Consider the following 24,580-nt stretch of genomic DNA (forward strand, 5'->3'; position numbering starts at 1 on the left):
AATATAAATAAAATTTTAAAACGATAAATAAAATTTTAAAACTAAATTTCCTCATTTATACAAAATATTTACCATAAAAGTAAAAATAGTAAGTTGCAATTGATTAAATAAAAAAACTTAAACTAAAATTAAGATAATAATTTACATGTGAAAAAAATATGAAAAAAAAATTAAAAGTATATTATCCGCGCGTAGCGCGGAAAAACGATCTAGTACTAATAATCCTACTATATAAAAGGTACTAAATTTGAGACTCATAGACTATGCCACATCAACCAAAATATTTATATCCAATAAAAGTGCCACATCATCAAGATTTACATGTCATCATCTAACCCCATTAAATCTGTATCTATTCATTTCTCTAACGTTTCCAGTATAGCTCCTAAAGACAATCCAAAAACCTTAAAGACAACCGTTCAGCAGCTCCGTAATGACCACTTAGATTCCTGAAAACCTTATTTAATAATTAAACATTCCAATGTCAGATGCCCCTTCGATTTCCCCAGCAATATATATATATATTCCTCGGGTTATCGATCTTGCACTACTCCATAGGCCAGCAAAAAAGATTCCAGATTTTATGGCTTCAAAATCAACCTTCATGGTTCCATCGGCAGTTTCCAGTGAAATTTGGGACGCTCATTGGCATTGAGCTGCTCTTCCTTGACGATAAGGTACAGCCTCATATTCTCAAACCAATAAATTTGTTCCCCTTAATTGCAATTGATATGAATTAGTGAAAATGTTCTTGAAATTATTTTTGGTATGTGTTTAAATTCCTTGAGATGCTTCATATGTTATCATGACTCTATTCTTGGTAATGATATTATCGTGACACTTTCTGATGGACCTTTTGTTTTTGCAGGCAAAACCTTGCAAGAGTTTCTGAGTGGGCAGAACAAGCCTGAGTGTCTCAAATGATGACCTGAAGGTATAGTTTAGTAAATTTAGAAATCGAGGATTTAGGTTTCTCTGGAAACACACGACAGCTTTCGTTGATTATTACGAGATTGACGATGCCCTACAGACAAGAAGCACGAATGTCAAGCAAATGGGTGGTAGTTACTTGCATGATTTTCTTCGACCACAAGCCCCATATAGTAAGATCTCTTATGACATAACTTTTGATAATCAAAAACACTATAACAACATATTTTATTCTGAAATAAAGTTGCATTTTATTTTACCTTTAAGAACAATTAGCTGGCTCTTACGATAACATGCATTGTGAATTATAAATCGCAGGTTAATTTTAAAGTGTTTAAAGTAGTTTGTCTCATGTTGCTAATGATATGTATCTGTTATAGTTGTTTTGATATTTTATTATATGCTTACAGTATCCACACTGGTACGAAGATGCCAAAGGAGATGACCACTCAAGTAAGGTTTTATGGATTCTTTTTAGGTGAGATCAAGAGGCAAACAATTTTTTTCAGTGGTGTCAAATCAGACTAATGCAATGAAAAACTGGATTTGGGAGTCATCTGTTTATGGAAAGTGCAGAATCAAACAAAAGTGGTTTACTCATCTTGCTCTAATAATATTAGCAACAACAAACATGTATGCAACTTCTCCCTTTCATCCCTTCTCTAAATAATAAACACATTAACAACTAATGTAGTTTCCATCCCAAACATTGTCCACGCCTTGAAAGGCAACTGTTACTCACGTGCCTGAAACCAAACTTCTTATACAGTCTCACCAACTTCTATGCAACCACTCAAGCAAAGACATGTTCAAGTCCCATTCTCACTATATGATTCATTGACAAAATCATCTTTAAATGTAGTATCTAATTAATGATATTTTAAACAATTTCTCAAAATAAGCTACCAAAGAAATCAAAAGAAAAATATTTAAAAAAAAAATTTTGCTAAAAAAAATATCTAAAAAAATAATAGATATATATATATATACTAACTTATCGAAACTAACTTCAAAAGAGTCCAACAAAACAACAAAACAATGTTAACAAGTTTTATTTTACTGTAGATTACATGATAATCATATTCCCAAACTAAATTAGAAAAAATAACAAATAAAAAACATCAATAAGAAATTTAACTTGATATGGAAGCTCTTTGAAAAAGAAACATGAAAATGTTTAGCTAATAGTTTTTTTTTAAACATGTCTTAAGGAATGCACAACTTAAAAATAATCATATTTATCAAAAAGAAAAAATCAATGTAAAAATAAATTAGAAAAGGAAAATACCATCTAAAATTAGTTGATATCTATGCTAAATTTTTGAAGAAATAACATGAAATATTTTTAAATGAATCAAAGATTATGTCAAACATACGGAAATTGAATATATCAAAATAAAATAATAGTTGTCAATATAATTAACCTGATAAAAGTGAAAGAGAAAAGAAGATACATGGAGAAAATATTGAAAATAAAACAATAAAAACATCAAATTATTAAACAAATAAATAAAATTTTGAAATACAAAATCTATCAATATAACAATGTTTTAAAAAGGGAAATACCAAAAATACCACATTCCTAATACTAGGTTTTCGGAATATGGAATTTAGGATTCGAATAAATATATAAACGAATAATTATTTAGAAAATTAAAAAGTAGTTTCCAAAAGATAATTAAAAAACAAATTCAAAAAAAATTTATTATAAAGTTCAAATTTGAAAAAGTATAATTCAAAAACATAATTTTTTATTTAGTTAAATAATTATTTATTATATATACAAAGCAAGGTCTTTTGATTCTTAATGAAGATGGTATTTTTGAAAATGTCTATTTAGTGAAAGTAAACATGAATAGTGATACCAATAATGTAGTAAACGTGGAAAATTTCTTTTTTAAAAATATTTTTTTATTGAAGGTAAACATGCATAATGTACCAGGTGGTAAATATGAAAATTTCCCTTTAAAAGTTATAATGAAATATTTCATCTATAATCACCTGCATTATTGTTTTAAACATTCCAAGCTTTTTTTCTCTAAATTAATTCAAAATAATTTTAAATATTCAAAATAATTTAAAAGCTAAATTTTTTATAATATAGAATCCGCGCATAGCGCGGACAAGGATCTAGTTGTTCATAATAGCTATTCTCTCCGTAGTTGTTGCCATAATAATCCCAAAACAATATAAAAACACTGGGAACCGAAACTCAGCAGAATAGAGTCTTGAAAAAAATGCTGGCAAAAAACTATAGTTTGCATTTTGCAACACCAAGATCTCCCAAAATCAAAAGTGCATTGGAAAATGGATCCAAGGAAACAAGAGAAAGAACGCCGAATAAATATTCCAAGAAAAAAAAGATGGAACACCAAGACACAGATTATTCTAATCAGTGTCATTTAGCTAACATGTAAACGTAAATAAATATCTATCACGAGGGAACCGAACCATCAAATCAACCATGCTAGTATACTTCTTGCTTTTATATGGTTTAATCCAAACTTTCAAGCCCATACATAATGGGCTTTTATATCATTAATCAGTAAGCCCAGTTTCTTTAAAACCCTAGTCCTTTTCTTTAAAGCCAGGGAAAAACTCTTTGTTGTGCGGCTCTGCGCAAACTTCGAAAATGGGTAAATCCTTCTTCTCATTTTTCCTTTAGATCGATTTAGCGTTTCAAATGATGTGTTGTGTTATGGATCTGTAATTACGAGCTAGTTTAATAATTAGATGGATTTTGGTGAACACTAGGTGCTTACAAGTATGTGTCTGAGCTATGGAGGAAGAAGCAGTCCGACGTCATGAGGTTCGTGCAGAGGGTTAGGTGCTGGGAGTACAGACAGCAGCCTTCGATCGTCCGTCTCGTCAGGCCTACTCGTCCCGACAAGGCTCGTCGTTTGGGTTACAAAGCCAAACAGGTGATTTTTAGTTCTGCTTCCAAAATATGTTTTGTTTTTCTATAAAACATGACTTTTATTGGTAAAAGGAGTGTAGATAATTACAACATGTTTTTGATATTCCTGTGAAGTTGCCTTGTTAGTGGAGAGATATTGATGTTTATTGTGTTTTTTAAACAAACATTTATTCTTACTCACTCGCTGGATTTACACTTGTCTGAAAATCTAGCTCTTGTTCTGATTGGTACCTTAAACTCTGTTACTAATCGTGTTGGGATTTTAATGAATGACAGGGGTTTGTGGTGTACCGTGTCCGAGTGAGACGTGGTGGACGCAAGAGGCCAGTGCCAAAGGGAATTGTGTATGGTAAGCCCACAAACCAGGGAGTCACCCAACTCAAGTTCCAGAGGAGCAAGCGTTCCGTTGCTGAGGAGCGTGCTGGAAGGAAACTGGGCGGCCTCAGAGTCGTCAACTCCTACTGGCTCAACGAGGATTCAACCTACAAGTACTACGAGATCATCTTGGTTGACCCGGCGCACAACGCAGTGCGTAACGACCCGAGAATCAACTGGATCTGCAACCCGGTGCACAAACACCGTGAGCTCAGAGGACTTACGTCTGAGGGAAAGAAGAACAGAGGACTGCGCGGAAAAGGTCACAACAACCACAAGAACCGCCCGTCTCGCAGAGCAACCTGGAAGAAGAACAACTCTCTCTCCCTTCGCCGTTACCGTTGATTGCTCTTTTGCGATCGTTGTTACTTCTATCTTCGTTTAGGTTACATGTTGTGTTACTGTTTTATCTCTTGCTTGATGATGACTTTGTGTTTTTTTGCAAATTTTGGAGACTATACAATTGCCTTCGGATTATGGTTTTAAACGAATACCTTTATATATATATATGGGCAATCGAAATATATATATATATGGGCAATCGAAATATATCAGCGATGACTAACTCCATAATTTTTAACAAGTATGTAAATTAGTAGAAAAACTCAGTTTTAGATCAATATACTGTATTTTTCTTCTAGTTGTAACAAAAACAACAAATTAATGTTTATCAAACAAGGTTTTGCTATTTATGAAAAATATGAATCTGTGTCACATTGTCCAGAGTTACTCTTGATACAAAACACTTGGTGTCTTTTGAGTTTTGACATTTTGTCTGCTCACTGAGTTGACAAGAGCATCGAAAACTCGTTGTTCCTACAATCACAAACATTAGTCTCTTAGCATTGTCATCCTACCAAACAAGGTGCAATTCTTACTCCAAATCTTTGACATGTTCTAGTTAACAGATTTTGTAGTTTGACCTATATTCCTACCCCTATTGATCTACTATTTTGAAGCTTTGAATATAATTCTAGTTTTAACACCGCAGAAAAACAGAAGAATCAAATTACAAAACAAGAAGGTACATTAAAATGAACGAATCTCAATATCAAATATTATCTTTCCAGGATGACAAAAAAAAAAAAAAAAAAATATTATCTTTCCACCAAAGACAAGAGGTTGTGTTACATAACAGATCTCGAATATAACCTAACCAAGAAGAAAATCAACATTTTCTTAGGTTTATGACTTTTACACAATCGTAGATATCAATATGTCATCATCATCCTAGTCAAAAATCAAAACTTTGTTCCTGAAAAGTAAAAGCCAAGACTGTTAGTAACAATCGTTGAGGATGATAAAACTCTCAGAGTTACTTGACTAGCAAGCAAACCTTCCTCTACATAATAATACCCTAAACAAGCGTTTAGAGTAGGAAGACGAGGAGGGGACGCGCTTGTTGCGGAACATCATGTAACCAACCGGTAACACGACGCCGATCATCATAACCGCCGCTCCGATCAAGTACCGGAATATACTCCGAGGCTCAGATAATGTGAGATATGGGATTACGCGTTGAGCGAGGAACTTACCGGCATTATAATAACGTCGGGAGAAGAGGATTTCACCTTTCGCCGCCCGGTGACGAAACCAAACGAAGAGATCTCTCTATATGACGACTTCTCTCCGGTGAGAATCGTCTTTTTTTCTAATGGGCCTTTACTTTACGGCCCAATATATCCTTACTACAATTTCTTAGTGAGCCGAAACCTAATTAATGAGCCTAATAGTTTTGGATCCCATAATATAATACTGCCTCATGAATGTCTTTACAAGATTTTTTTTTGTCAAAAAAAATATATATTATTTATATATTCTATTAATTAAAATTATGTTATTGAATCCCTATAAATTTAAAATTAGTAAAAATATATTTTAAAAATAAAATGATGAATTTATTAATTAATCTTTTATTTTAATATATTTGAGAACTTCGTGACAAAAAAAAATATTTGAGAACATAAAACATCTATTAATCCGAAATAGAGGAATTTTTTGTTTCAGTATTCATGTATTATTAGATTTTTTTTTGAGAAAAAGACTAGGATATCACCAAACCAAGTTTTTGTTCCCAAAGTAGCACTCAAGGCTCAAAGTCACAAAAATAGGTTTCATTAAAGAGGTAAATATACACTTATACCCCTTGGGTTAATTAATCCAAACCTTAGGGTTTAGAGTTTTCTTTTTTTTTTTTTTTTTTTTTTTTTTTTTCCTTAGGGTTTAGAGGTAAGGGGTGGGGTTTTGGAATTAGGGTTTAAAATTTTATAAAAAATAAATATTAAAATAAAAAATAAAATTTTAAAAACAGTTTCAAAAAGTATTTTTAAATTATAAAAAAAAATTTTGAAAAAAAAATTAAAAAATAATTCGAAAAAAAATTCAAAAAAAAAAATTATAAAAATTTCGAATCTGAAAACACATAATCTGAAACTATAAAAAAATTTATTTTTTTTCATTTTTTTTATTTTTATTTTATTTATTTTTATTTATTTTTGTTTGTTTATTTAATTTTAAATCAATGATATTAGGGAAATTTTACCCTTTAATGAATGTTATTTTTGTGACTTTCTCCTTCTAGTGATATTTTTGAGACATAAACTTCAAAAGGTGCTATTGATAATTGCCCTTTTTTTTTTATTAGTCTTTTTCAAGTTCACTATCGAAACATAATCTTTTGTAATGTTCATTTTTTTGTTTGTTTTGGACCTTTGGACAATTTTTATAAGAGAGACGATAAGTTTGGTCCCACAGGTCGGAGAAACAGGTAAGGGGTTGTAATCGTTATCTCCAAAATGTGAACCAAACCACGTTCACTTTTGGTGTTAAAATTAAGTGGACGAAACTTAACTTCAAACATCTACTCTCTAGAGTAAGTGTGTGAGTGACTGCGATGGGAGGAGACGGGGGTGATGAGCCAATAATTCACTTTGTACTCGTTCATGGAGCCTGCCACGGTGCTTGGTGTTGGTATAGACTCACCACTCTTCTTCTGTCCGCCGGATTCAAAGCCACCACCGTCGACCTCACCAGTGCCGGCATCAACCTCACCGACGCTAACACCGTCTTCGAGTTCGACCATTATAACCGTCCTCTCTTCTCTCTCCTCTCCGATATCCCTCATCACCACAAGATCATACTCGTGGGACATAGCATCGGCGGAGCAAGTGTCACCGCAGCTCTCTGCAAGTTCTCAGACAAAATCTCCATGGCCGTTTACCTCGTTGCTGACATGGTTCAACCCGGAACCACATCTCCTCCTCATTCAATAGTGAGTGACTCTTTTCTTGACTTATCAGTTTATTAGACATGGTTTATGTAGGACGAGCCCATGACTTTCTAATCATTTAAAAAACATTTGCACTAATTGGTTTTGAATCTTTTGATCAATGTCTAAAAACCTGTTAAGTGGTAATCAGTGTCCAGGGGCCGTCTTGAAAAGTTAGTTTACATATTAACCTAATTTTATAACACTGGTTTTGATAATGACATATTTTAAATCTATGTATTAAACTATTGTGAATATTTTAAAGATGTCTGTGGGAGAAGAGGAAGACATATGGGAGTTTACATATGGTGAAGGCGATGATAAACCACCTACTAGTGCGCAAATGAAAGAAGAATATAGACGGCATTATTTCTATAGCCAAAGTCCTCTTGAGGTTACTCTCTTACTTACTTCTCTAATCATGTTTCAGTGCGGTGATCAGATATATATATATATGGTTGTTGTTGCATTGTTGGTAGGATGTAATTTTGGCGTCTAAGCTGTTGCGACCGTCTCCGGTAAGGGCTTTGCGAGGTATTGATAAGCTGCCTCCAAACCCTGAAGCAGAGAGAGTTCCTCGAGTTTACATCAAGACTGCTAAGGATAACCTATGTGACCCTATACTCCAAGACCGTATGGTGGAGAAGTGGCCACCGTCTCAGTTGTATACACTGGAGGAGAGTGACCATTCTGCTTTCTTCTCTGTCCCAACTACCTTGTTCACTTGTCTCATCCGTGCTGTATTTTCTCCTGAGCTATAATTTCAAACTTCATTTTTTGTTTGACCATGCCTCATTCTCTGTACACTCTGTTGATTCAATGGTAGGAATGGCTTGGGGAATAACTATTGGGAGGTGATTTGTTGTGAGATTATTATTTTATCAAGTAGTTTCTCGTTTAGTATGCGTCTCATTTGAGTTTAAATAAGCTTGAAAACAAACCATGTCACAGTGCTTCCAAAGACTCTTGAGATAGGACCAAAATAAAATAATCAAACTTGAATTGACAAAACCAACATGTTTCTTTGATTCCAAAGAAAAAAATACAAACAGAAAATGTTAGGGATCAGAGAGGAAAACTTGATTTTACACTTCAGGAAATCTAGGAAATACAAAAAAAACAAACGGTTGAAGACAAAAAAAAACTAGATTTGAAGTAATAATATAAGACAAAATACAAGACAAGAGATAGTTTAGATGGTTCAAAACCAGTAAAGAAACAAAAGAGAGGTGGGTTATGTATGCCTATTCGATAGAAGTATCTATAAACACTTTGAAGCAACAAGTAGCTACATGGGAAGCTCCTATATACCTCTCTCCTCTAAATGTGTTGTTGATCAACTCTCCTTACACAGCTGAAACAAAATAACACTTGTAGTTAAAACCATGTAGATTATAATGGTAGTATGTTACAGTAAAATCCAACGAACCAATCTACTAGTCTGGAAAGACTTCGTCGCGCTCACTGTCTGCTGAAGACAAATGACCATGTCCAGAGCTGGTGTTGTTGTGGACCTCTCCTGGTATGTCTTCTTCTTCTTCATCATCCGTTGAGGTTTTGTCGTAAGAGAAAGGTCTCTGACAAATGCAAGCTTGCGGGTACTCGTGGAACTCACCCCGTCCTGGTTTGAACTCATCAGGATCTCCCATGAATCCTCGCTGACAAGATTTCACTTTCTTGGCGAATGTTTGCCACTCCATCTTTTCCCGGTCCATGAACAATGCACTAAGCTTCTTCGCATTTGGCCTTATGGTCCTCTTATGCCCCATGTACCTCCTGCGATCACATACTCAAAAGTGGTTATTCTCATGTCTGATGATTAATAATATACTCCCTCCCTCCAACACAAAATAGATTTTTTTAGTGCTTTCACACATTGAAAAAACACATACTATTGTCAATAACTTTTAGCTAATTATTTTTCTTGAAGTTTACAAAACACACAAAAAAATTCTATCTTTGTGAAACAATTTTTTTCTAAAACATCTATCTTAATGGAACGAGAGAGTATGTGTTAACGCAAGAGCTCTAATGGGGGAACAAGTAGGAAGGACTGTTACCTTCGGCCTGCAAGAATCTTGGCCATATTTCCATTATTATTAGTAATAAAGACATCACTTTCGTCGCTGACTATGTAGTCAATGGCAGCAAGGCGTGAAGAGAAGGGAAGCATAGGCTTGAGCTCATCATTGGCAAGCATTTCCTTTGTGTAAAAGTTTGGAAACAGCTCTCTGAGTGGTCTCAGTGTCTTTTCACCGCCATATATCTCTCCAGAAGCAACATATATGTATGTGTTATTAGCAAAACCAAGAGCACGCAGCATTAAGCCCACTTCATGAGGGGTAAGTGGGCATTTCCCACGCTTCCTTTCCTCTAGAGGGTCCAGATCCTGCATTGATTTGCTTAGTGAGATGTTTACATAAGAAAAGGATTTGGGATTGTAAGAAAGTTATGCAGAAGAGATTGGTGCACTCACAGGCAAAGTGTCCCATCGTTTTCTTATCTCTGCCAGCTCAGCTCGCTCTTTTTCACCGCCCCCAAAGTCACAACCAGAGAAGGCTAGCATGTCAGGCTCAAACCTGCAATAAACGAATGTATGAATGAAGTCATCACATGAAGGAAAGACCATTAAGAAGAAAAATCTAAAATGGGAGAACCTCAAGTGGACAGCTATAAAACGTTTGGCCATCTTTCTCATCCTCTTGACCACTTTCATTCCAACTGATTGTATCCGCTTTGTGAATCTTAAAGCATTATAGTTGACCCTGCACCGCAACTTTTGCATGTCTTCGTCTAGATCATTTGCTAGTCTGTAGTCAAACTTTGTCAATTGTAAAACCTGCAAGAAACATGAATAAGCTCCACAAAACAATAGAACTTTTGGTGACTGCATAAACAAATAGATTCTTAGGGTGAAGCGGAGTCTTACATGTCTTCTCGAGAGAATTGGCAATACTTGGTCGAGATAATACTCAGGAGTAGACTTCCGAGGCACACGCATGGTGTAAGGAGGTTTCTCCATGGACCGCATGACTCTGTCAGGAACTCTCTTTACTATAGTTACATCTTTTGTGAGGGAAGAGATGAACCAGTTAACGTCAAAAATGTCATTAAAGTCACTACACAGAAAACAAAAAAAACAAACTCAGATGATGCCTAATAAGGTAACTGAACATCTCCATTTAGCAAAACTTGCTTAGAGTTTTTTACCTGTCATCTTTCCAATAAGAGTGGTGATCCAACTCAGGTACAACTAAAGTAGCATTAAGAATCCGTGCAACAACCACTGCATCTGTTATCTGATCATAAAGAAAGCATTCAGTTTCGAAAAGACAATGAGCAATACAAACATGTATACTCTTCTATTGGGCATATCCTAACACATTTAATCTTTGAGAAATAACGTCACTTACTCCTGTTCTTTGCTGGTTGAGACCTCCACTGGCTGCAATCAGCAAATACCCATTAGACTTATGCTCCTGAACAGCAGCTGCATGATGAGAAAACAAATTAGCAAGTTGTGCCTTTTTTAAAACCAAACTCAAAAAGGGCAGAGCCAAATTTGCTAGTAGATCAATAAAGTCACAGACTTTCTCCAACTAGAATCCAAAATTAATTCGAAAAAAGACATAACTTTTCACTTTATGATCTAACACTTACGTGGGAAGCTCTTTCCTCTCTCACTGCATCCATAGAAGAACTTGGAGTACTTCGACTTCCACACATCAATAGGTTCCTTACGGCTAATATCCTGAACACATCCAATCTCAATAATCAGAAACAGAAGAGTGAGTGATGAAAGTAAAGAAAGGGTATACCAGTAAGCTCCGTTTGCTTAGCTGCTGAGCCCACTCGAGGTGGGAGACAACGTGGCCGGTGAAGAGAGAGATGACACCCAAGGAGAAAAGCATGAAACCGCAAACCCATTTACACATTACGGTCCTCTTGGGCTGCCCCGAGAAAGATCTCCACTTCCATAACCCCCCGCTCTTGAGCTGAGCTACCCCCATTGATTCAAATGACTTCTCACCACCACTTTCATTATTACTGAAATGCCATCCTCCCCCGAAACCCACCAAGAATCGGGAATGTTCTTGATCTGAGGTTGTGCAGATCGGAGGATTAGGGTTTTGAGGAAAGCGAGTAAAGTATGTGTAAGGATCTCTCTCTCTCTCTCTCTCACTCTGTAAAGTTTTGAGATTTTTAGAGATGGTGAAGAGACAGTGCGTGCAGGCGTAGCCTTTTTGTCCGAGCAAAGTATTTGTTTTCTTTTCAGAAAGCGAGCAAAGTATTTATTCTTGAGAAAATTATTAATCACCTGAATTAATTAAATTAGTTAACTACTACTCACGATAACCAAATCAACACAATCACGCCGAATATTCCAAGGTCAAAAAGGACTGAAAATGTATGTGCATATATGTTATCTAAGTCTGCTTCACAAAGTACTATTCATAGTTCATATATCATTAATGTCCATCCTATTTTTTTGTCCACCATTTCTTAAACATCTTGAAATAACTGATGCTAATTAATAATAAACTTTTTGCTGGAAAAAAAATCAAATTTGTCTAATTATCGCTTAAATATTTTATTAATATGGTCTAAGAAGCTTTTAAGTGATATCATAGTTTAATTTATTAGTTTTTTTGTTAATTTTTAGAGGTTTTTGTATTTAAGATTTTTTTCCATATTAAGCTTCTGTTTCTTTCACAGAATTGATATATATATATCATAAAAATTACCATCAAATCAGTTTTACTTATTTATTATTTTGTTTTAACAAAATACACTTTTTAAATAATTTAATTTAAAATAAAATAATATATTAATTTGCTGTATTTTAACAATTTCATTGATTTAATTAATTTGCTTTGGTGGATAACTTAAAAAGTTTTCATATGAATCGGGGAAAGTAAATTTATGTTGTTATAATATATTTATTTTGTGTATATATAATCTATATATAATTCTAGTGTAATAAAAAAGAACATTATTTTTTTGTAACTTCAAAAATATACATTATTACAATTTAAAATGAATCAAAATTGAAGAAAATGGTAATTAAATATTTGTAAATCTAATTGTTTAGTTGGATTCTCATGAAAAAAAAATCGATTGGTTAAACAAATGTTTCAAAATTTGTTGTGGTATTGTTTTGTCTATAAATTATAAAATTTATTGAATTAATATATTTAATTATTGCATCCTTAAATAATATTTTATTAAGACATTAGAAAAATATGTTTTGAGTTGTTTTGTCAAATTGTACAAAAATCTATGCTTTTTCATATTTGTAACTTCAAAAAGATACATTATGATAATTTGAAATTAATCAAAATTGAATAAAATGGTAATTAAATATTTGTAAATCTGATTATTTTTTTATCTTGTTTAGTTGGATTCTCATGAAAAAAAATCGATAGGTTAAACAAATGTTTCAAAATTTGTTCTGTTATTGTTTTGTCTATAAATTACAAAATTTATTGAATTAATATATTTAATTATTGCACCCTTAAATAATATTTTATTAAGACATTAGAGAAGTATGTTATGAGTTGTTTTGTCAAAATTTTACAAAAATCTATGGTTTTTCATATTTGTCACGAAAATTTATATGTTAAACTTACTTTTACAAAATTCTTAACTTTGTCACGAAAACAAAAATCTATGCTTTTTCATACTTGTCAACGTTCTCACACTTTCTAAGAATATATTAGCTTAGTCACTTACTTATTTTTTTTTATAAAATAAAGTATCGGAGTCTTGAAAGTTGAATTCATATTATTGTAAATGTACATAAGAGTTTGTGATTATATACTTAGTGGTTCTTGTATATGTGTCCAAGAAAGTTTCAATGGCTTAGTGGTAACTGTCCTATATATATATCATACTAACCCGGGTTCGATCCTCACCTTCGCATTGTTTTTTTATTTTTTACGAAAAAAAATGAGATGACATGGCAATTTCGGGTTCTCTGATTGGTTGATTTTTCTATCCTATGTGGACACCCTCTCCATGGCTTATATCCCCCTTTTAGTATAGTATAGATTACGTTGGAGTTTGAATTACTAAGGAACATGAAAATCTTACTTATCCGCATTTATATTTTGCTTTTAATATTAATCCTTGCCAGCATAGTAAAATATAATCACCATAATAGTGAAAATCAGCTAAGAGCAACATTATTGGGGTTTTTGGATTGGTCCTTTAAGGGGAGGAGACCCATAAAAACACCAAAACCGAGGAGAAAAATCCCTAAATAAGAGGCGTTTTAGTTTGGTCCTTGTAATGTTCGCGGACTCCACTGACATGTGGCGGTCCGCGATTGGTTTGTTTTTAATTTTTTTAATCGGACAAAAAAAAATATTAAAGATTCCTACCGATAATGTTGCTCTAATACCACAATACAAGGACTTTTGAAGGTCTCTCTCTTCTCTCCTCAAAATCTTTGAGAGAAGAGACTGGTTTTTTTTTTACGGTGGCTCGTTCACGTCAAGCCTCTCATCGGCTTACTCCGTCGTTGTCTATGTCTTCATCGACAGACAACTTTTGCCTCCACGTTCTCACCTTCCTCTCTGGAAAATAATGGTTGGCTTTTTTCTCCTCGCCATACTCTGTATTTGGTGTTGACGGCGGTTTCACAAAGTTTTTCTGATTTAGGTTTCGGTCTACGGTTCATATGGCTCAGTCCAATCGACTCTCCTTCCTTTCCACCATAAGTTTCTTTCCTCTCTTCGTCTGAGGCTATTTCATCTTCGAGCTCTTCCTTTATCATTAAAGGTGACTGGATTGCATGCCGGAAAGGTAATAGTTAGTTGATCGATTGATGTTGATTGGTTTCTTTCCGAATCATAGGTGTAATGGGTGACATGGATTCAGTGAAGACTGTTCGGGTTGGGCAGTTCTTCTCCATTAAAACTCCGCTATCGGTGAAGGTTCATCTTGCCACTTTTTTTCGCCGGCAGAAGCATGTTTGCCGTCATCTTGACGCGTGTTCATTGGTTGTTGGGCAACCAGACATGTGGTTGACTATGTCGACTTGCTTCCACTACGGTTTTCTTATATTGGGCTGAAGGCCCAAAGAATTTTGTATAGTTGACCCGTTATTTAGGCATTTTGCTTTGTTTTTATTGTGTTGGATTTTGTCGTTAGTTGGGTCTTTGTCCCATTAATAAATTTCAGTTGAAAGAAAAAAAACTAGTAACACAACAACATAGTACATCCAATATGAATCTTCGATTCATGTGTGTTAGTAAAAACATACACTTTGTAAATGAAAACTATAAACTAACACTATCTTTAGAGGTGGGCACAAACCGAAAACTTGGTATTTTGGTATACTTGTTACTCAGTTTGATTTGTATGAATAGTAAAATTTTGGATTCGTATTTGGTTTCTTAAAAACAAGTATTTGCAGTTTCAAGTATTTACTAAAAATGACAGATTTGCAAGTTACTTGTCTTGTTTATTACATATTACTTGTAAATTGCTTGCAAGTTACTTGATAACTAGGTGATTCTTCCGTGTTAATGCACGAGTATAAATATTTAAAAAGTTAATATAATTAGAATTAATTGATATTTACTTTTGGTTTTAAATCAATTTATAATTTATATTATTAATATTATCTTATTTTAGTTAGACATATGATTTTGGATATGTTATATCTAGTTGGTTTGGTTGTCTCTTGGGTCAACAATCGATTTGTTTATCTCTTGGATATATTGGATTGCATCTATTTTTACGAATTCAACTATAATATTTTTATTCCAAATATAGTTAATTTTGATTAAATACTTATTTTCATTTAGATTGGTTATTTTCTTAGATATGTAAATATATTTTTAGTAAGATTATGTATAATGTAATATATATTGTGCTTAGAATTAAACAAAAAATAAACTGAAATGTTTGATTCAAATTACATTAATGAATATAACAATAATATTCTGAAGTCTCATGCATATATATAAAATTATATTGTAACAATTAGTTAATATTTTATTTTTAGTTATTAATATGTTTTGGGTCATCCTGTAATTTCTATGTATAAAAATAAATAGATTCTTATTATACAAGTATATTTTCTTATTGTAGTTAGATATCTTTGATTTTGGATATAAGTTGGATTAGTCGAGTTAGTCATGTTGTGAATATATATTGAGGTACATATATTATTTCAAATTAAAACTCAATTATAATATATTTTATTTTAATTATGTTAAATCAAATTAGTTTTATTTCTCGGTTAAATGTGCATGTATTTTCATAATATTTATCAAAATTATATGTTGATTTTTGATAATTATAAATATATAAACACACGAGATGGTGTTACATAAGTAATATCTAATGACGGCAACTTACTTGATAATTATTGGTAAGATATTTGATGACTCATTAGAATTCAAAGCTAAATAACTTTATTATTTATAAAAAAAAATATCTCATTTATTTTTCCTATTGTTTAGTCATTACGGGGAAAAAAATTATAAAAAGAGAAAACTTCAAGATGCTTATATAAATATATCACTTATGGAAATGAAGTATAAATGAGTTATTTTACTATGGTTTAGGAAAATGTATATTTGTTTATTAAAAACAAAAATGAGTAACAAGCCAAACAACGCTAAATAGTTACTTTTATTTCAATACATGATACTTATCATGTACTTGCTAATTCAAATAGATTACTTGATACTCGATCTAGTCAAACCAAATACCCGACTATTCGGACCAAATACCGACCAAGTAGTAAATATAATTCTCACTCCTAAATATCTTCAATAGTTTAAGAGGAGTATCTTAAGTAAGTATCTTAAAAAATAAAATAGAAGATATACTCCTATTAATATCATTTTAAAAATTTCAGATATCTGAGTATTTATAGTAATATCTTCAGATAATATTTTTAATTTCTATTTAAAATTAGACATCTATTTTTAGATTTTGTATTTAAAACCTTCTCCAATGGTTATTTCATTATATTTTACAATAAAAATGAAATATTCTAAAAGAAAATGTTTGCTAATAATTATCTCTGTTTTTTTCTTTGGATGAACTTTCAAATTTATTGGTCAGAGAAAATAATAGGTAAAACATTTACAAGCTATATGGATATCTAACTAAACACGGAGGATCGTAGTAAAAAAATAATAAGGCTGAAAAAAATCTGTAAAAGCCGACTAGCATCATAGATTATCCTCCAGTTCAGTTTGTGATGTTTTCAGGTATGTATAACAAGTCAGTCACCATGAAAGGAATCATATAATAATGATTAAATTTCTCTCTCTAATGATAATTCTCTCGATCCTGAATAAGCTTCTCAATGAGCCTAAGTTGGAAGGAAAGTCTTAGCTAGTATCTGAAATGCTATTAATTTCTTTGTAACATCACTTGATAACTTTCAATGGAAAAATGCAATAGCATTTATGTTGGTGGATATGAAGTTGTGAATCATTCACTCAAGACTTACGGACAATGATAAAACTCGTACGAAACCTGTAATGAAATGTCACACATGCTCAAAGCCAAAACTTCGACCCTCCAAATTCATCACAAACAGATGCCATCAAATTTGTTAATGCTCTCTCAAACGTACGTCCATCTTGTTAAAGGTGGGCTCTAGTGAGGTTGGTGTGCAGTATGTTTCGTAATCCAATAAGATCTCTAAAATTCAGGCCTGTCTCATTGATTTAGTAGACTCTTAAATTTTCATTTATAAGAACAAATTAAAGCAATTTTTCAAAAAGAGTTTATATTTCTATAACAATTAAATAATTTTCCAAAAGGTCTTAAATTTCCAAATATACTCTAAGTTCTAAGGTCATCTCCAATCTAACTGCAAAACACTATTTTAGTATGATTTTTACACCAAATCATGTTCAATGGAACTGCAAAAATCACACAATTTTATCACAACACTAAAAATTGACACCAAATTTGATATGACACTATTCACCACACTAAAACACTATTCATCCCACTAAAATATTATTCACTTATTTTATTATTAAAACATACAATTAGATAAATGATAAATAAAAAACTTAATACATATAATATTATAAAATAGTTTTAGTGTGAAGTTTAGTGTTATGGCTGGAGAAAACCTTGGTTTTAGTGTTGAAATTAGAGTAAAATAGTGTGATTTTGACACTAAAAATGGTATTAGTGGTTGGAGATGCCTTTTAAAAATTACAACAATTTTGGTTCCTTTGCAAATACACTTGTTTCACATGGTAAAAGACTAGCCTACTAAAAGTGTAAAACAGTGAAAAGTTAATTTTGATTTCAACATGTTGGAGAATATATCTTTTTAGAGGAAGTAGAAAACCTAAAACAATTTATGATTACAACAATTTTGAGCCCTCTGCAAATCTTTCACATGGTAAAAGACTGGCTTACTAAAATTGTAAAACAGTGGAAAGTTTATTTTGATTTCAAGACGTTGGAGAATATATATTTTTAGAGGAAGTAGAAAACATAAAGTAATTTATGTGTAAATCACATCCACAAAAATAATTACTCTCGTAGCATTCACTTTAGCAACGACAATAATTAATCAATTTATGTGTGAACGAATTGATCATCCTTTAATTTTTTTTAAAGTTCTTCATATATTTTTTTTGGTTTTATAAATTACGAAAGATGGTAACATAACCAAAATAAAAGACAACAAAAAGCCCACAATAAAAATACATATAGGCCTAATTAACAACAATCCAATAGATAAGAGCCCATAACCCAGTTTCAAAAGAAATAAATAAGAGCCCATAACCCTGAATCACTATAAAAGGAAAAACCCTAGCACCACTACGCTATACTCTAGCCAACCGAGCTGAAACAGCCATCAAGACATGAGGGAAGCCACCAACGGAGCAGCTAGGAACCTAGAGCCCGATCGATGAGAACACCACCTTGAAAAAGAGAGAACTAACTACAGACGAAGCACAAAGGGGGAGGACCGCTTAAAGGAGCACGCGAATGAAGATAGAGCTAGACACTGATTGTTCATGGATCGTCCCCATAATCAGCCGCCATCGAGCCTTTATTCAAGAGCCCCGCCGGACCCAAAATGGGGGATTCAGAATGAGGTTCATGCAACCAAAAAACCTTAGCACACCATCGCCATTTCCATGTTGGCGAGACGGGAAAGATCCAACTACCACCGACTAACGGGCCAACCCATTGACACTGATAGAAAGCCAACCCACCAAAACATAATGATCTACCCAAAGCAAAAGAGAGAAGCCCAGAAAACCAGATCACATATTTGAAGAATCTGAGCTACCAAAGGACCACAACAACTAACCTCCGAAAGACCCAAAGCGTCCACACCAAGAAGGAAAAAGGCCACTACCAAATATGCTACTGAAGCTTCAAGAGAACCAATGGAAGAAATGTTTGTGCGAGAAGAAAGAAAAATAAAGACCCGACACCCCTCTGATAAAGGAAAACGATGGTCGGAGGGGTGAGAGAATGTTGGAACAGCGGAGGAAACGAGAGAAAATTGAACGATTGGCCATCAACAATTATCCTTTAAATTCGATATATTCATATTTTGTCTATATTCAATTGTGCATAAAGCTTCAAATTCACTGTTTTTATAAGAAATTTCCCCTGAAAAATAATAAAAATGATAAAGTAATAATGAAAAGAAATAATTCCCCATCTGAAAACCCTTTTTTTTTAAACAACGCAAACTCTTAAGAATATTAAAACCTACTAGTAGAACCTCTATAAATTATTAATATTGAGAATTTAAATTTTTATTAATTTATAAAGATTTTAATTTACAAAAATTCTTTATTTAGATTTATTATTTTAATATATATGTATTCTAAGATAATAAAAATATTCGATTTTAGTGTATAGAAATTAATTATTATTTTTTGAAATTTGACATTTATATTACTTTTATTATATTATTTTCTGTGTGTAATATATATTGCATAGAACTTAAATGTGATTTTAGATATAATATTACTAAATCTCATCAAAAATATATTAAGTTTTAAAGAAATATAAAGATAGTTCCATGGTGAATATAAAACATATAATATAATAATATGTTCTTACCTATATAAATTATGTATACATATAAATTATTAATTTATAATTTAATGGGACCATATATTTACATAGAATTTTCTAAAAAAATATTATTTTATTATTTTATCGATTTATGTCAAATTTTGAACCGGTCCAAGTTGAGACTGATAAAATTTAATAATTTATAGAGATTGTTAATTTATCGAATATTAATTTATAAAGGTTCTACTGTATATCATTTGTCTATAAATTACCTAATAATAACGCCCTCCAACTTTGTATTAACAATTAATATTGACATCAACATAGCTAAGTTAAATTATTATTATTTATTTCTAAACTGTGTTAGTTGTAATGAATTTTTATATTAATCAATAATGACTCGTTTACTATATATGTACCTACTAGAAAAATCTACAATATCCCCATCTTGTCTCTCAATAATTCCATTGACTTTTTTTGTTTAATATGATTTTCAGCCATATCTCATAATTAATTCTTCATCTTCCTTTTGGGATAATTTTGACCTGAAATCCCAAAAACTACGGTATATGTACTACTGACCGTACATAGGCGTAGTGTGTATGTTCATAAATCTAGTATTGTAACTTCATTTCATGCAAGGCCACTTGACTTATCACATTCGTTTTTTTTTTGACAACAACATTTAGAACTATTAAAGCAAGCCAAATCGGTTGAATAGAATACATAAAGCATAGATGAAGGAGAATTCTTCGCATCACATGCAAATTTATCCGCCAAGGTATTTTGTGTTCTTGAAATATGTCTGATCCGGAAGTCAGGGAAGAAAGTCTTAATGTGGCTAAATTCTTCCATGTGTGTAGAGAAAGCTGGTAATTCTTCAAGTGTCGACACCATCTTCACCAATTGAGAACAATCCGTCGCAAAAACTACATCAGAAAATTAGAGGGTTTTCATGCACTCCATTGCCAAAATTAGTGCTTCACACTCAGCATGCAGGGGTGACAGGCTTCTACGAAGATACATCGCCCCATCATAACATCTGTCGAGCCACTCTTTCGGCAGAACCACCCTTGTCCCGTAAATATGTCATCCTCTTTCCAGGCTCCATCAATATAAAAAACTCTGGTATTTTCCAAGGATAGATAATCCGGCTGTTGTAAGTTCCCATGCTGGGAATTTTCAAAAGATCGGTTCACTATTAATTGAGCCTCCGTCCAAACCGTACATTCCACATCAGCCAGCCGAAGAATCTCCAGCGGGTTTCCATTCTTGTTTGAGTAGATCTTATCATTTCTTGCCTTCCAAATATACCATAATATCCAAGGGAAATAACTAAAGTCATCCTCCTTCGGCAGTCTCCAAAATAGATAATCAATACTGGTGAAAACCGAAGACGATGGAAAAATTGTCGGAGAGGAGGGAATCCTGGAAAGTGCCCATGTTTGTAGTGCTGGTGGACATTCAAAAATCACATGGTTAGTGGACTCATCATCTGCCCCACACATGCTATAGCGTGTGTCACAATCGATTCCTGAGCCTTAAGGTTTTTTGAAACTGGTAGCGTACCATATAATATTTGCCACACAAAATGTCTCGACTTTGGAGGACACTTCAGTTTCCAAGAAAACGCCAACAAAGGTTTTACACTTGGTCCAAAATATAGAGTTCTTTGAACTCTATTTGGATATAATATTCAACCATGAACCCTGATTTAACTGAATATTTACCATACTCTGTAGAACTCCATCCAATTGTGTCTTTTTTGGGGGATCTACTGACAGCCAGACCCCTAATTAGTTTCACGTCATCAGGATATATATAAGCATTGAGCGAATCCACATTCCATAAACGATCAACCGGATTGATGAGATGTTCCACCCTTAAAAAAGGATTTAAGAATTGAGTAGTATTTCTTGGTAGTGCTGACCTCGGGAAAGGAGCGGCGATCCACGGATCTATCCATACAAAGATAGATTGTCATGTTCTCACTCTTTTGATTAGCCCTTTTTTAACCAGAGATCTAGCTGAGCAGATACTTCTCCACCCATAAGAGGGTGAGTAAGATCTGTGTTCGTCCAGAGGATCGATATTCCGAAAATATCGTCCTTTGAAAACCTTTGAGAACAAACATTCTGGTTTGTCTAATAGATGCCAGAATTGTTTAGCCAACAAGGCTGTATTGAAATCTTGAAGATCTCTAAAACTCACCCCCCCCCCTCCTTCGTATGGACACATACTTTGTCCCATGAAAGCCAATGAATTCCTTTTTTGTTTCCACTACACCGCCCCACCAAAAATGGGAAAGACTACTAAAGACTACTTGTTATTTTCTTCGTTACGCCTTTAGGAAGTCTGAAACATGACATGCCATGTGTTGGCATCGGTGAGGCCACTGATTTAATTAATACTTCCTTTCCTCCTCTTGTTAGAAAACGAATTGTCCAATCATTCACTTTATTATTTACTCGTTCATTTAGAAAACTAAATATTTGTATTTTTGTTCCCTCTAGACTCTCCGGTATGCCCAAATAATTCCCCATGCCTCCCAAATTAGTAATACCAAAGATATTGTGAATATCCAATCTTATATTATATGGAACCTTGTGACCGAATTGCAGAGAGGATTTCTGGAAATTAATTTGTTGTCTAAACACTGCCTCATAGTCTTTAAGGAGTTGTAATATAACACCACATTCTTCCGTAGTAGCCTTACAGAAGAATAAACTATCATCCGCAAATAGGAGATGAGAAATAAATGGGCTTCCTCGTGTAATTCTTAAACCCGTTAGTCGTTTCTCTCGTTCATGTTTCCTAGTATTAGCTATAAGGGCTTCAGTACAAAGAATAAATAAGTATGGTGATAATGGATCACCTTGCTTTAAGCCTCTCTCCGGGAGAATATGCTCTTTTGGTTGTCCATTTAGAAGGACCTTATAATTAACTTAAGAAATACATTGCATCATCAGGGCCACCCAATCAATATAGAAACCCATCTTCAACCGTAACCGCTTGACAAAAGACCACTCCGCTCTGTCATAAGCCTTACTCATGTCTGTCTTAATTGCCAGAAATTTATCCTTGCATGAATTGTTTGTATGGAGTCCATGAAACATCTCATGAGCAATGAGGATATTATCAGAGTTCAATCTTCCAGATAAAAAAGCAGACTGAGTTTCTGATATCAAATTTTGTAATAAACCTTTGAGCCGCTGACATAGTATCTTTGAAAGAATTTTATATCCAATGTTGCATAAACTGATAGGTCTCAGCTCAGTCATCCTATTTGGTCTAGCCGTTTTTCAGATAAGACAGATATTTGTCATGTTTAGTTTGACATAAAAAAACTCCCGACGTAAGGAAATTATTAACTATATCCACCAAATCTATTATATAATAGGAGAGTTTCTCTCCTCCTGATGCGACACGTCAGCGGTTTGTGGGTCCCACTTTTTAAAAGTATGAAAAAATGTCAAATATGTGGCTCGAACCCGGGTAATTGAGATATAAGCACCCACAACTATACTATTGCACTAAAGGATACTTTGTACATTGACGGTCGAAACTAATATATATTAGAAAGGTGGAAAACTAATATAACATTGTGGTCTCCACCTCTTTTTTTTTTTTTTAAGTGATGGGTAACGAATGGACTTCGACAAAAAGTGGGCTTTGGGCTTATTGATTTTATGTTTATTAGGCTTTGTATCTGCACAAAGTGGTGATACGGACAAAGCTAAGAAGATTAGGGAAGTCGCCATCTTCACCATCTCCTTCGTCGCTTGCGATTCCCCTTCCGGCAATCAACTATTATGGTCAATCTTTAAGTCTCTACGCACGTTTTGCGCCTACCAAATGCTTAGTTTCTCCTCTAACGCCTTCAGAGCTCTCATATATATAGAATCGCTCGAGGTAAAAGCTCCATCTTGTCTCAAACTTTTCTTTCTCAGTTTTCCGATCGCTTTACTTTCTCACATCTGTCACGAAAATGACTTATCCAGCTGCTCCAGCCGCTTCAGCCGTCGTTCCCTACTCCACCTTCAACTCCCTCCGGCGTTAGTGTTGGTCGGCTCATCCGATTCTAGGATTTCAGGAACATTAACAAGAATGGAGAGTTTATGGGCATCACCATTCTCCTCCTTGATGAACTGGTGATGATTGTTTCTAACTTATTTTTTATCACTTTAACTCTTCTTTGCTTATTCTTTGTTCATATATGAAACATGTCTTCATCTTTTTGTTTTGGTTTTGTCTATAAGTTTTTTTATGAACAACTAATGATTTTTCTCTGTTTTTCTTACAGGATTTTGTGATCTACGGTTTCATCTCTGCAATCTCCAAACAAAACAGGAAAACTGAATGAATTATGTTTTTAGCAACCGAATCTAAAAGAAATAAAAGACATCTTACTTAACAAATTAAAACCTTTTCTTTTGCAGATTCCGACGACGACGACGAAGCACCCGAGGACTGACGACAATGGAATGATGCGGACGAAGCCTAACTGATGTAAGTAAACTCCTCTTCAATAACACATCACACTATTATCGCTCCCCAATCTCACAAACTTAAGCTCTAATCATGCCAGGGATCCCACAGGTCATGCTGTCCCGACGACGGAGAAAAAAAAAAGAAAGATAACCTAACGTTTTTTTTATTTTTAGTTTTTAAGTTCAAATCATGTTTTAGACATAAAGCCCAACATAATTTGAGCCCAAACATTTTAAACCCACAATTACTTTTTCATAATATAAAAACGTCAACTTTCGTTTATGTTTTGTTAAACTATTTTAATCTTTATGTTTTGTTAAACTATTTCACACAAGGGCAGATCTCCTTAGAAGGGGAGCCACTCGCCACGATGCTTCCAGTTTCCCCATTCTTGAAACTCTTATAAACCACAAAGCCAATATAAGAGCTCTGTTTCAATCCAATGGCTGGATTTTGTCACAAACCACCCCTAAGCCTAAAGAGGGAAGAGAAGTGGAGTGCTGCGTTTTGGAAGATGGTTACTTGGAGTTTACAAGATGAAGATGGAACCCGTGACGAAG

General features: G+C 33.5%; 4 protein-coding genes across 5 annotated transcripts; 2 read left to right on the forward strand and 2 right to left on the reverse strand.

The window, feature by feature from the left end:
* The first annotated feature begins 3,424 nt into the window (after nt 1-3,424).
* Nucleotides 3,425-4,723, forward strand: LOC125577612 (60S ribosomal protein L15-1). The gene is made up of 3 exons (XM_048739079.1): nt 3,425-3,566; nt 3,685-3,851; nt 4,124-4,723. Exons 1-3 carry the CDS (start codon nt 3,563-3,565, stop codon nt 4,565-4,567), a joined length of 615 nt encoding a protein of 204 aa, XP_048595036.1. The 5' UTR covers nt 3,425-3,562; the 3' UTR covers nt 4,568-4,723.
* Nucleotides 4,724-5,323: 600 nt separating this feature from the next.
* On the reverse strand, nt 5,324-6,194 carry LOC106442655. Its single transcript, XM_022712970.2, has 2 exons — nt 6,186-6,194; nt 5,324-5,833 (listed from the first exon to the last, which is right to left on the reverse strand). The coding sequence occupies exons 1-2, from the start codon at nt 6,192-6,194 to the stop codon at nt 5,546-5,548; spliced, it is 297 nt and encodes a 98-aa protein (XP_022568691.1). The 3' UTR covers nt 5,324-5,545.
* Nucleotides 6,195-6,917: 723 nt separating this feature from the next.
* LOC125577613 (pheophorbidase-like) lies at nt 6,918-8,390 on the forward strand. Of its 2 annotated transcripts, XM_048739081.1 has the most exons (4): nt 6,985-7,493; nt 7,756-7,810; nt 7,865-7,884; nt 7,970-8,390. In XM_048739081.1, the coding sequence occupies exons 1-4, from the start codon at nt 7,116-7,118 to the stop codon at nt 8,249-8,251; spliced, it is 735 nt and encodes a 244-aa protein (XP_048595038.1). In that variant the 5' UTR covers nt 6,985-7,115; the 3' UTR covers nt 8,252-8,390. The 2 variants fall into 2 exon arrangements, with proteins under 2 accessions (XP_048595037.1, XP_048595038.1); XM_048739080.1 differs by having other exon boundaries at nt 6,918-7,493; nt 7,756-7,884.
* Nucleotides 8,391-8,492: 102 nt separating this feature from the next.
* Nucleotides 8,493-11,757, reverse strand: BNAA08G30350D (O-fucosyltransferase 29). The gene is made up of 10 exons (XM_013882248.3): nt 11,309-11,757; nt 11,151-11,241; nt 10,904-10,980; nt 10,701-10,789; nt 10,420-10,609; nt 10,148-10,329; nt 9,967-10,069; nt 9,551-9,879; nt 8,920-9,266; nt 8,493-8,844 (listed from the first exon to the last, which is right to left on the reverse strand). Exons 1-9 carry the CDS (start codon nt 11,498-11,500, stop codon nt 8,927-8,929), a joined length of 1,593 nt encoding a protein of 530 aa, XP_013737702.1. The 5' UTR covers nt 11,501-11,757; the 3' UTR covers nt 8,493-8,844; nt 8,920-8,926.
* Nucleotides 11,758-24,580: the final 12,823 nt, after the last annotated feature.

Source organism: Brassica napus, chromosome A9, assembly GCF_020379485.1.
Source record: "Brassica napus cultivar Da-Ae chromosome A9, Da-Ae, whole genome shotgun sequence".
Taxonomy (NCBI): domain Eukaryota; kingdom Viridiplantae; phylum Streptophyta; class Magnoliopsida; order Brassicales; family Brassicaceae; genus Brassica; species Brassica napus.

Bases quoted from the DNA above. Each gene is read 5' to 3' on its own strand.
- LOC125577612 (XM_048739079.1), top strand. The intron at 3,852-4,123 runs GTGATTTTTAGT...AATGAATGACAG, and splicing joins TGGGTTACAAAGCCAAACAG to GGGTTTGTGGTGTACCGTGT.
- LOC125577613 (XM_048739080.1), top strand. From the start codon at position 7,116: ATGGGAGGAGACGGGGGTGATGAGCCAATAATTCACTTTGTACTCGTT. The intron at 7,494-7,755 runs GTGAGTGACTCT...AATATTTTAAAG, and splicing joins CATCTCCTCCTCATTCAATA to ATGTCTGTGGGAGAAGAGGA. The intron at 7,885-7,969 runs GTTACTCTCTTA...CATTGTTGGTAG, and splicing joins ATAGCCAAAGTCCTCTTGAG to GATGTAATTTTGGCGTCTAA.
- BNAA08G30350D (XM_013882248.3), bottom strand. From the start codon at position 11,500: ATGGGGGTAGCTCAGCTCAAGAGCGGGGGGTTATGGAAGTGGAGATCT. The intron at 11,242-11,308 runs GTATACCCTTTC...GGATGTGTTCAG, and splicing joins TAAGCAAACGGAGCTTACTG to GATATTAGCCGTAAGGAACC. The intron at 9,880-9,966 runs GTGAGTGCACCA...AAATCAATGCAG, and splicing joins AACGATGGGACACTTTGCCT to GATCTGGACCCTCTAGAGGA.